Consider the following 13333-nt stretch of genomic DNA (forward strand, 5'->3'; position numbering starts at 1 on the left):
GGTAGTCATACTTTTTTAAATGTTAAACACTATTATCGTACACAGTGACTCCATGCAACATATTATGTGACTTGTTAAGCCAATTTTTACTCCTGAACTTATTTAGACTTGCCATAACAAAGGGGTTGAATACTTATTGACTTAATACATTTCAACTTTTCATTTGTAATTTTTGTAAAATGTAGAAAAGCATAATTCCACTTTGACATTATGGGGTATTGTGTGTAGGCCATTGACTGTATATTATTAGAAAAGGTGTGAACAGCAGTAGTTATGTAGGATGAGCCATGACTAGAATACAGTATATACATATAAAGTGGGTAAAATAGTATGTAATCATTATTAAAGTGACCCGTGTTCAATTACTCTTTGTACATAGGGCAAAGCAGTCTCTTGCAGGGTATAGTACCGGGTGGTAGTCGGCTAGTAACAGTGACTAAGGTTTAGGGCAAGGTACTGGACGGAGGCTGGCAAGTGGTGACTATTTAACAGTCTGATGGCCTGGAGATAAAAGCTGTTTATCAGTCTCTCGGTCCCAACTTTGATGCACCTGTACTGTCTCCTCCTTCTAGATGGTAGCAGGGTGAACAGGCTGTGGCTCGGGTGGCTGAGCTTCTTGATGATCTTCTTGGCCTTCCTGTGACACCGGGTACTGTAGATGTCCTGGAGGGCAAGCAGTGTGCCCCCGATGATGTGTTGGGCTGACCGCACAATCCCGGTTGCGGACGGTGCAATTGCCGTACCAGGCGGTGATACAGCCCGACAGGGTGCTCTCAATGATGCATCTGTAGAAGATTGTGAGGGTCTTGGGGCCAATATAAAATTATTCAGCCTCCTGAGATTGAAGAGGTGCTGTTGTGCCTTCTTCACCAAACCGTCTGTGTGAATGGAACATTTCAGGTCATCATTGATGTGAACGCTGAGGAACTTGAAGCTTTTGACTCTCTCCACTGTGGCTCCGTCGATGTGGATGGGGGCATGCTCTCTCTGCTGTGTCCTGTAGTCCATGATCAGCTCCTTTGTTTTGTTGACATTGAGGGAGAGGTTATTTTCCTGGCACCACTTCACCAGGGCTCGTTCCTGCTCCCTGTAGGCGGTCTCGTCATTGTTGGTAATCAGGCCTACCACTGTTGTGTCGTCAACAAACTTGATTGAGTTGGAGATGTGTGTGGCCACTAAAGGTTCAATAAAGGTTGAATAACGGTGAAAAACTATCAGTGGGGTTGAAAACATGTTGAGCCAATATGAGAGAAGATACAGTAGGTTTCAAATAATAGATGAATTGCCAATGTGCTTTGCTTCCTGGTTGACAAGTAGGCCTATCTGCCATTCCGGGACAGCGAATCTTGGTTTTGGGAGGCTGAAACCAGAGAATTTTCCTCAACCAGTGACTTTTCTTCTGTTTTCCTTAAAGGCAAGCCAGACAAAACAACCTTTGTTTTGAAACTATAGCTTATTGTCAGATGTGATATCCTTATTTCTGATTCACCAAGATTGACTTTGCAGTTGCCAGAATATTAGTTTGAAGCAAAACAGTTAAAGGCTTGGAGGTTTGTTTTTATTCAAGTGATCTACTGGCTATACATTGTATTAATCTATTCCAGTTACTTTTGGCAATATGGCTCTGGCAGTAAAAACATACAAAGATTATAGTACATGCTAAATGCCAACCACAATTTCCTTTGAACAAAGGTTTTTGTATTATCTCAATCTACCATGTGTCTTCCAGTTGCAGTCTCATGTCTTCTGAGTATGTCCAGATGCCCTGAGAGTATCTTCACAGACAGACAGACCCTGTGTTTTACAGAGCTGTGCTATTATGGGCTGTGTCTTAGTAATTCTCCCTGAAGCTGTCTATAAAGGAAATAAGGAATGTAATCTCTCTGATGTGGACTCAAGTAGCCACAGCTCAATTTGGGTAATTTGAGACCTGAGTAAATTCCAACTGGATATACTATTTGGTGACACCACACACCATGATGAGGAAAAATTACCAGAGTCATGCTAGGACACACTGAGGCAGAAACTGGTGTGGTGTGCAGTCACTACATGGTGTGAGAGAGAGAAAGAGAAAGAGAGAGAAAGAGAGAGAGAGAGAGAGAGAGAGAGAGAGAGAGAGAGAGAGAGAGAGAGAGACCATTTCTGACACTGTTTCTCCTTCTCCACAGGGGCGTACCTGGTGCCCTACCTAATCCTGCTGATCGTGATTGGCATCCCCCTGTTCTTCCTGGAGCTGTCAGTGGGGCAGCGGATCCGCAGAGGCAGCATCGGGGTGTGGAACTACATCAGCCCTCGTCTGGGGGGCATCGGGTTTGCCAGCTGTGTGGTAAGTCAGGGGCACTACCACTACCACTGTGGGCACCACATCTTAGAAAAAGGGGAAAGCACACACACACGAGAAGGATTTTTTGTGTTCATACACACACACACACACACACAGAGAGAGAGACAGACAAAGGAAAATAATTGAGAAAGGACAAGCTGCTTTAAAGAGTAACAGGTTAGAGCAGAGGAAATTCTGGGTTTTAAATAGGGCACTGACACCTTTCTGCGAACTAACTGGCAGCACATGTTGGTTGAGCATGGTTTAATGTAGATCAGTGTTCTGTATTCAGGGTCTGTGTTGTTTAACTAGTGTGTTGCCTTGGCCTTGCTCCTCTGGGGTTTAGGTTTGGGTTGCTGTCAAGTTGCTGTGAAGATGTTTTTATTGATAAAAGCATTATAACGATAACTTTAGATGGATTGATTGTGTTCAGGTAGTAATGATTTTGGATTGTGCACAGCAAATTTGTGGTTAAAACTTCTGTGTTCAGAATTCCCTGATTGGTGATGTGGAGGTGGGGAGAGGGCATTCGTGGCAGGTGTGCCCCCTACCCAACTCTATGGTCACGTGTGCCCTCTATATAACGCTATGGCCAGGTATTTAAACGGGCAGGTTTGAGGGCACCTCTTTTCAATCCGGGGTCCTTCACCAAGACAAAGTTGAGCAGTTGGGCACGTCATACAACTCTCACACCAAAAAACAGTATGCATCATGGAAATAGAAGCCATACAAACATACTCTACAGACCACAGGAGGTTGGTAGCACCTTAATTGTGGAGGACGGGCCCGTGGTAATGGCTGGAGCAGAATTAGTGGAATGGTATCAAATACATCGAACACATGGTTTCCTTGTGTTTGATGCCATTCCATTTGCTCCCTTCCAGCCATTATTATGAGCAGTCCTCCCCTCAGCAGCCTTCACTGCTACAGACCCACTGGCTAGTCCATCCAATTCAAAAAACCAAGTCTCATGTCAACAACTGTCAGTCATTCCATGCCATATATCATCTCCATCACCTGAATATATAAAGACTCTTAAACCAAATTGCATCTCGGCCTCTGCCTGCTCTCTAACAATAATCTGACAGTAGATGGGCATCACCATAACCCAGTTGTAAACCTCAATCAGTTACACTCGGTGTTGAGGTAAAAGTGTTGTGAGTATTATATCTGAGTGATGATTCTAGTGGGGTTGACACCAGTGGGATTGAAATTTAATCAACACTTCATGGTGTGGCTGTTGAGTTAATTTCCGTCTCATTATCCTATTTCCTAGCATGCTTTGTTGCAGGTAGATTTTTATAATAGTAAAAAAAAAAAATATATATATATATATATATATATATATATATACAGTGAGGGAAAAAAGTATTTGATCCCCTGCTGATTTTGTACGTTTGCCCACTGACAAAGACATGATCAGACTATAATTTTAATGGTAGGTTTATTTGAACAGTGAGAGACAGAATAACAACAAAAAAATCCAGAAAAACGCATGTCAAAAATGTTATAAATTGATATGCATTTAATGAGGGAAATAAGTATTTGACCCCTCTGCAAACATGACTTAGTACTTGGTGGCAAAACCCTTGTTGACAATCACAGAGGTCAGACGTTTCTTGTAGTTGGCCACCAGGTTTGCACACATCTCAGGAGGGATTTTGTCCCACTCCTCTTTGCAGATCTTCTCCAAGTCATTAAGGTTTAGAGGCTGACGTTTGGCAACTCGAACCTTCAGCTCCCTCCACAGATTTTCTATGGGATTAAGGTCTGGAGACTGGTTAGGCCACTCCGGGACCTTAATGTGCTTCTTCTTGAGTTGATGCTAAAGAGCTCGATTTTGGTCTCATCTGACCACAACACTTTCACCCAGTTCTCCTCTGAATCATTCAGATGTTCATTTGCAAACTTCAGACGGGCATGTATATGTGCTTTCTTGAGCAGGGGGACCTTGCGGGCGCTGCAGGATTTCAGTCCTTCACGGCGTAGTGTGTTACCAATTGTTTTCTTGGTGACTATGGTCCCAGCTGCCTTGAGATCAATGACAAGATCCTCTGGGTTCTGGGCTGATTCCTCACCGTTCTCATGATCATTGCAACTCCACGAGGTGAGATCTTGCATGGAGCCCCAGGCCGAGGGAGATTGACAGTTATTTTATGTTTCTTCCATTTGCGAATAATCGCACCAACTGTTGTCACCTTCTCACCAAGCTGCTTGGCGATGGTCTTGTAGCCCATTCCAGCCTTGTGTAGGACTACAATCTTGTCCCTGACATCCTTGGAGAGCTCTTTGGTCTTGGCCATGGTGGAGAGTTTGGAATCTGATTGATTGATTGCTTCTGTGGACAGACTTTTATGCAGTTAACAAACTGAGATTAGGAGCACTCCCTTTAAGAGTGTGCTCCTAATCTCAGTTTGTTACCTGTATAAAAGACACATGGGAGCCAGAAATCTTTCTGATTGAGAGGGGGTCAAATACTTATTTCCCTCATTAAAATGCAAATCAATTTACAATTTTTTTTTGTTGTTATTCTGTCTCTCACTGTTCAAATAAACCTACCATTAAAATTATAGACTGATCATTTCTTTGTCAGTGGGCAAACGTACAAAATCAGCAGGGGATCAAATACCTTTTTCCCTCACTGTATGTTTCTGCATGCACATTGATTGATTAATTGATCTAAGATAAATAACTAAACATTTTCTAAACTAATCCAATCTGTAAGTGGTTGGGCTTATTGCACCCATTACTGGGGTTGGGTTTATTGCACCCATTACTGGGGTTGGGTTTATTGCACCCATTACTGGGGTTGGGTTTATTGCACCCATTGTTCCAGTTTAGATGGTTTAGGTGATTTAGTTTAAGTTCCTAACCATAGCACTCATTCTGAATGCAGATTATGGGTGATAAGAAGTTCCAATTATTGAATATCCTCCCTATGGCTGGATTCCAATAGGAATTACAATTTGCAACACCCATGTCTCTGTCACAAGTCGGAATTTGCAACACCCACAGTGTTAGGGATCCAACCCTCTGGGGGTATTAGTTTATCAACACCTTGAAAAGTGTTAGTTGAACACTATTTTGGTGGGTCATATATAATTTCTAAGAAAGTGTTGAATTTAACATTGTGGGTGTTAAAATTCTGATCTCAAATTTGCTGTGTGTGGATTCAACACTATAACTTTTTGTTCTGCAGGTGTGCTTCTTTGTGGCCCTCTACTACAATGTGATCATTGGGTGGAGTCTGTTCTACTTCTCCCAGTCCTTCCAGCAGCCTCTGCCATGGCACGAGTGTCCCCTGGTCAAAAACAAAACGACTATGTGTAAGACACACACACTCACCTTCATCCAGCACATGCTCACACCTTCATGACACAAGAGGCAAGAACTATACAGGTGGCTCTTCATAACTAGCATACAAGTTCATAAAAAAGCATGTAATAAAGTCATAGTGTTTAGATACCCCCCAGTGAAAGTGATACAGTAAGGCATTAGCCATACTATAGTCATACAGTAATCCATTATAAAGTGTGCTCTAGTTTAATCAGTAACAACCACCGTTTTGTCTGTCCCTCCTCCCTCCAGTTGTGGTGGCTGAGTGTGAGAAGAGTTCGGCCACCACCTACTACTGGTACCGTGAGGCTTTGAATATCTCTGACTCCATCTCTGAGAGCGGAGGCCTCAACTGGAGGATGACCATCTGTCTGCTGGCCGCCTGGTCCATGGTCTGCCTTGCCATGATCAAGGGCATCCAGTCCTCTGGGAAGGTGAGAGAAAGAGAGAGAGAGAGAGAAAGAGAGAAAGAGAGAGAGAGAGAGTGAGAGAGTAAAGGGGGGGGGGAAGCTTATTAGTTAGTTACTGTATACCTGATAGACCTGGCCTAGTTGGTTAGCCATTGACCTGTTAGCCGTGTGTGTGTATAGTTAAACGACACCGCCGTTTGGCCTCAGTGATGTCCCTTGACAGGTCTTCCTAATGATAACTGACTGGAAATTATCTGGAGCTCATGTGATCCGGGTTTGGATGTTACTGTAGCCAAGTTGACAGTAGCATGACTAGCATCCGGACGGATTTGCCCAACTGGCTAACGTTACCGTCTTCTTTAGCAGGTCATCTTGATCCTTTATCCAGGTTTTCTCTTGTCATATGACTACTATTAGCTAGCCAGTTACAAGGTCAGAGTTAAGGTCGTTGGTTAAATAACTCAATTTTTTTTAAAAGGCTTTAATCCCCATCGGAAAATTCCATTATGATAACGTCACTGTTGTTTTTAGCGTTAGCCCTCCATTCCGTGTCAGGCTGGAGCCAGGTCAGGAGAAACTGTGTCAGGTCTTTCTTAATCTACCATAAGTGTGAAAAACGTAAAGTTACTTGCATAACCCTGGTTCTCTGATAATATGAGTGAGGGGTTCGCTAGGACTGCCTACTCTCTCTGAAGTACCTATCAAAAGCGTCTGTTGGAGATAGACAGGTAAAGTGGCAAATGAGGTGAGACTCTCACTTCCACAAAGGAGCCAGTCTCCCACCCTCTGGTTATTCTCAAGCATGCTTCTCTTCCTCTCGCTCTGAATGCGGTGCTACATCTCACTCATATTGTCAGATAACTGGGGTTACGCAAGTAACGTTAAGTTCTCTTTCAAATACTCATTTCGATGTATCACATGTGGGGATATGGCCAACTCCTGTATTGCAAAACAGGCTTTCCGAAGCCACCCTCAGAGGTCCCGAAACTAAGGGAGTACGCTCCGAGAAGGTGCAGAGACAACCCGTTGGGAGCAACCTCATAACAAAGTGAGGGGAAGCACAAAATCTCTGTATAATGAGATGTCCCAAAAACAGTGTCAAAGAGGTAAACCCCTCTGTAGGAGAGGGCCCATTCAGGCCCCTCCAAAGGCTATCACCCTTGCAATATTATAAATAAATATAATGGTCCCATGATCCAGCAGGATATTGCTGAAAGAGATGGGCCCACCTTCTTCCAAGGGTGTTTGCCCAATGAGTAAAGAGCATGACACCCTTGCCCGAGCTCTCCTACAATCCAAGTAAATGCGAACCGTACATACTGGACAACGACAGGGACACCCTTCTAGGTAAGGCGACAGGCGAAAAGCCATAGGCTCAAAGGTGTAACAATAGGGAAAAAGTCAACCGGGCCAAAGATTGGTTTAGTACATTAACCTGAAAAATCCCTGGGCAGACTGTGGGCATTTGCTGGTCGAGCACAGTCCACCCATACGCTTAGGGACGCCAAGGGCAGTAGTAAAGCGAAAGGAGGTATATAACGTTGCCACGATTTAAGCACAATAGTCACGTCCCAGGACAAGCTAAATGCTTAAAGACTTGGCGTAAGCGACGTGCCCCCCTTAGAGACTACACTACAGTTATGTATCACTGTCGGGGCCTTGGCAGGCCGAGAAAGCGGCAAAATTAACTTAACAAGATGAACCTTCTCTCCGTCCAAAAGATCCTGCAAGGCGCATAGGACCATGGAAAACAGAGTGTAGGATAGAACAATCTGTATAGTCACAACACTTTTCCACGACAAAAACGCACCAACTGGGTGTGCATTAGGGGCTGGCACTCTTTTCCAAGACTCTTTCCATTCTTTTTTTATAAACTGTATATATTTTTTTCTCTCTCACCAGCTATCCCCCGAAGGCTAAATCATCCGGATGAGGATGGAGAATTGCTTCGTTCGCTAGGTCAGGTTCTCACATTTCTGGGGCTGGGAAACCCTTTTGTGATAGCACATTCATCAGGGACCCCCTCATAACTCGAGGGAGATAGAAATAGCATACAAGGTGTTTTACTATGACTTCGGCAGAGCATGGCCAGACAAACCAAGTCTCGGGCCCTGGGAAGAAACATTTTAAAGGCCCCCCAGCTAGCATATTTGATTCCTTGGAAGTTGTGGGAACATATTTTTTTGGTTTCCCATTGGTTCTGAGAACGAAGCCATACGTTTCCTGACCGGTGAAAGAGAAAGGTTTTTAAATGTTCTGAGAACGGAAGTGATTTCACCTTTTCTGGGAACGTACATTTTTAGGTTTCAGTGAGGTTCTGAGAATGTTTTACTATGGTTCCCTGAAAGTTTTCCTGGGAGGTTTTATTAACGTTCTGAGAACAGAAATTATAGGTTATTTGAAAGTAATTAAATAATGTTCTGAGAATATATTTCAATAAGACTTTTAATAACACTGCTAGCTTAGTTTAACTGTTATGAACACCAAGCACAGATAGGACACATGGAAATTAATTTGCTTAGGCATTAATCATGCAAATACATGTATTTTTTATTGTGGCAAGGCATCAGTGAAATTTAAACCTATGATTTTCTGCTCTCTATCCATGGAATTATTCCACTGAGCAACCAGGATGAAGCTAGCATGCTGTGGTTTTTTAACTCATACAAAGCTGTTCATTTTAGTCTATGCAAACAGACCCTATTTCAAAGGAAACAAGCGCTCATTAATATCAGGTGACGGTTGTTGAGGTTGGTCCTGTGTTCTCCCTGGCGTCCTTTCCCCCTTGCGGCAGGTGTGGGATGTGGGTGCGTTTGCACGCTCGGCCCATTTCCTCCGCAGTCAACCATGTGGTGTGCATTTTTGTGTTTGGAAAGGTGCGGTGTTAATTGAGTGAGAGGGGAAATGGTTGCATGTCCTAGAGCCGACGGGTGTCTATGAGCAGGGGTAGTGAGAGAGAGCTTTCAATTTTGTGTAGATGAGGGATATACATTTTTAAATATAGTATACATCTAATCTAATTTTTTATTGTCCTATCATGATGGAAAGATCCCCAACCCTATATCCTGGACACCCACCTGAGTGACCCATACACCAAAGAGAAGTTCCCATCTCTTTTCTGGACCTGCTGTGAGTATGCAGCCTAAACAGATAAATAAATGCGGTCAGAGACCTACTTGAGCAGCACCGCCCCCTCAAGATTCTGAGCCTGCCTGGCAGGGTTGGTCCTACAAAGCCAGAGCCCCCTGATGGGAGAGCATAATATACAAGGAAATTCTCAAAGCTGCTAATGAGAACCTTGACGACCTGTTACCTAGCCGGTGGGGATTCCGGTGGGGTACCCTCACCCAGGTAGTTGCAGTGCTGGCAACACTGGCTGCAGTAACCCATGGGGAGGGGGTCACACTCGGACAATCAGAGAGGGGGTTTATCATTGTGGCCCAGGTGGCACAAAATAATCAAAGGTCTGACTGCACGGAGATGCTTGGGAAAAATGGTTACAACGGGGGACCAGAGTGTTTGTGTCTCAGGTAAAGAGGGTGGATCTGATCTCCATCCCCTAGGACTTGACAAAGATTAAGTAGATTAATCAAATCTCACATTGTTGTCAATTTCTGCTCAATCTTGCATGCTTTCTCAATCAGCTGTAACTGTATGTGCACTCGTAAATCAGGTCCTTTCTTGAGTTGGGCTCTGGGATATAACAACCGTTGAGTATCTGATTTTATGGTGGATTGTGGAGGAGGGGGGTTGAGTGTGTTGGAGTATGTGCGTGTATGTTTGTCCGGCTTCTGTTGTGGGGGGGTGGGGATGTTGGGGAGGGGTATGGGATGGACCACAGTAATTATTTGCTAGGATAATAATTGCTTGTCAATAAATTAAATGTAATACAATGGAAATCCGTGTTATATGTTAAAATCCTACGCATGAACTGCCGACATTATTACGCATATTAATGTATAATGATGGAAAATAAGATATGCAAGATATTTGAATAGATATATATTTTTATATAGTTATATATAGAGGTGACAGCATTGGAAATGCTTTTGGCGGTTAATCTGCTTCTGTTTTGTGCGTGGCACTGTGTGCTGTTTTCGATGGATGGGTCCTGGCCTCTCGGGGCCCTAGGGATCCGGAGGGATGTGGGTGGGATGCCGATCACTGGGATGACGGCTCAACTTGGGATGGGGAGGGGCTTTAGCGGGGGAATTAGTGGAGAACAATTGAAGGGATACTTAGTAGCAATGCAAATATCATGGTACAGCTATATGGACACTCAATCATTACGGTATTTTTTATTGGTAAATTTACAAACATATATAATGATAAATAGACTTGAAACTTGTGTCTCATTATGGTGTATGGGGAAATAAGTATAGCCAGTTATAATTGTAATGGCTTAGCTGATAATAACAAAAGAAGAACAATATTTACATGGCTCAAAGAGAAGGAATATAATATCTATTGTTTACAGGAAACTCATTCAACAATTCTAGATGAAGTTGCGTGGAAAAAGGAATGGGGGGGCGAAATATACTTCTCCCATGGGCAAAGAAATTCAAAAGGGGTGATGATATTAATTAATAGTAATTTCGATCCGAATGTGCAAATTGTCCAAATAGATATGCAAGGTACATGGATTATTTTAAATATGTTATTGGACAATAAACAGATATGGCTCATTAACATTTACGGACCAAATAATGATGATCCACACTTCTTTGACAATATATATAATAAATTATCAACCCTGCATGCAATTCAAGACAATATTATTATGGTGGGGGATTATAATATTGTTTTAAATAGCTCAATGGACCGTAAAGGAAATCACACCACAAACAATCACCCACATGCTCTTAAGAAAATCGTGAATGTCATGGATACATTAGAACTAGTAGATATATGGAGGCTTAAATATCCTGATCTAGTGAGATATACATGGCGGAGACTCAATCAAACTAGTCGTCTTGACTTCTTTCTTATCTCATTCTCGTTGGCACCAAAAGTTTAAAAAGTGTTGATAGGGGACAGAATGCGGTCGGACCATCATATAATTGGCATATACATTACTCTTACTGAATTTCCACGTGGGCGAGGATATTGGAAATGTAATCAAAGCCTATTGGATGCTAATTTATTTTTAACTAGGACAAAGGAATTTATAACTAACTTTTTCCGACATAACATAGGTACAGCAAATCCCCTTATTGTATGGGACACCTTTAAATGTGCCTTTAGAGGCCATGCAATTCAGTACTCATCTCGAAAACAAAAGCAATTTAGGTCAAAAGAGTTTATACTAACAAAGGAAATAGAAAGTCTAACAGAACAGATAGATGGCAATAAAAACTGTAACAAAGAGGCTCAGAATTAGAGGAAAAACAAAAAGAAATGGAGAAACTTATTCAAGAAAGATCAAGTGTAATATATTATAAAAATAAAGCAAACTGGATGGAATATGGGGAAAAATGCACCAAATTCTTTTTTAATCTTCAACATAGGAATGCTACCAAAAAGAATTTAATGAAACTGGTTACAATTGACGGAGTAACCCATGATTCACCAAATTATATTTTGAAGGAGGAAACAAGGTACTTTAAGCATATGTTTTCGTTTCAGTCGCTCTCCATCTCCTCTAACTGAAACTAATTGTAGAGATTTGTTTTCTATTGATAATGTAAAATTAACAGCCAAACAGAAAGACTCCTGTGAAGGTGAAATTACAGAGGAGGAATTTCTGGATGCAATTAAAGACTTTAAGTCCGGGAAAACTCCAGGGTTGTATGGCATACCAGTCGAAGTATACCAAACCTTTTTTGATATACTAAGATTATCATGTTTTAACCACTCCTATGTAAATGGTCGATTATCTGACACTCAAGAAGAAGGTCTGATCTCATTATTACTGAAACAGGATACAAGTGGAAAATATAAAGATCCAGTCCATTAAAAAAATTGGAGGCCCCTTACACTTCAGTGTTGTGATGCAAAAATTCTAGCAAAATGTATAGCGCATAGAATTAAAAAGGTATTGTCGGATATTATTAATTCTAATCAGACAGGTTTTTTACATGGAAGATACATTGGAGATAATATAAGGCAAGTATTGGAAACAATAGAACATTATGGAAAATCTGAGAAACCAGGCCTGCTATTCATAGCAGACTTCGAAAAGGCATTTGATAAAATACGACTGGGGTTTATATATAAATGCCTGGAGCATTTCAATTTTGGAGAATCTCTTATAAAATGGGTCAAAATCATGTATAGTAACCCTAGGTGTAAAAAAGTTAATAATGGCTATTTCTCAGAAAGTTTTAAACTGTCAAGAGGAGTGAAACAAGGTTGTCCACTATCGGCATATCTATTTATTGTGGCCATCGAGATGTTAGCGATTAAAATCAGATCCGACAATAATATCAGGGGATTAGAAATCCAGGGCTTAAAAATAAAGGTGTCATTGTATGCTGATGATTCATGTTTTCTTTTAAATCCAAAACTAGAATCACTCCACAGCCTCATAGAGGATCTAGATACATTTTCTAACCTCTCTGGATTATAACCAAATTATGACAAATGTACTATATTACGTATTGGATCAATAAAAAATAAAAAATGTACATTGCCATGTAGTTTACCAATAAAATGGTCTCATGGTGATGTGGATATACTCGGAATACATATCCCAAAGGAAATAAATGATCTCACTTCAATAAATTATAATAGAAAGTTAGCAAAAATAGATAAGATATTGCTACCATGGAAAGGTGGGTGCCTGTTAATTTGTGGAAAAATCACCCTGATTAACTCTTTAGTATTATCCCAGTTTACCTATTTGCTTATGGTCTTGCTTACACCTAGCGAACAGTTTTTTAAATTATATGAGAAAAAAATATTCAATTTTATTTGGAACGGCATGCCAGACAAAATTAAACGGGCCTATTTATATAATGAATATGAATTCGGAGGACAGAAATTATTAAATATTAAAGCATTAGACCTATCACTAAAAGCTTCAGTCATATAAAAGTTATACTTAAATCCGAACTGGTTCTCTAGCAAATTAGTAAAATTGTCTCACCCAATGTTCAAGAATGGCCTTTTTCCCTTTATTCAGATTACAACCACTCACTTTCAGTTATTTGAAAAGGATATCATCTCCCAGATATCACTATTTCTAAAACAAGCCATAGAAAGTTGGTTGCGATTTCAATTTAATCCTCCAGAAACGACAGAACAGATAATGCAACAAATATTG

At 41.3% G+C, this 13333-nt stretch overlaps 1 protein-coding gene across 1 annotated transcript in view; it reads left to right on the forward strand.

Moving 5' to 3' along the window:
- LOC121531524 (sodium-dependent neutral amino acid transporter B(0)AT2-like) overlaps positions 1–13333 on the forward strand; it is a 57622-nt gene that overhangs the window by 12924 nt on the left and 31365 nt on the right. Inside the window, exons 3-5 of the mRNA XM_041836775.2 lie at positions 2169–2326; positions 5523–5649; positions 5912–6093. Of these exons, the coding sequence (XP_041692709.1) occupies positions 2169–2326; positions 5523–5649; positions 5912–6093 (467 nt within the window). The remainder of the gene's footprint in view (positions 1–2168; positions 2327–5522; positions 5650–5911; positions 6094–13333) is intronic.

Source organism: Coregonus clupeaformis, chromosome 11, assembly GCF_020615455.1.
Source record: "Coregonus clupeaformis isolate EN_2021a chromosome 11, ASM2061545v1, whole genome shotgun sequence".
Lineage (NCBI taxonomy): Eukaryota > Metazoa > Chordata > Actinopteri > Salmoniformes > Salmonidae > Coregonus > Coregonus clupeaformis.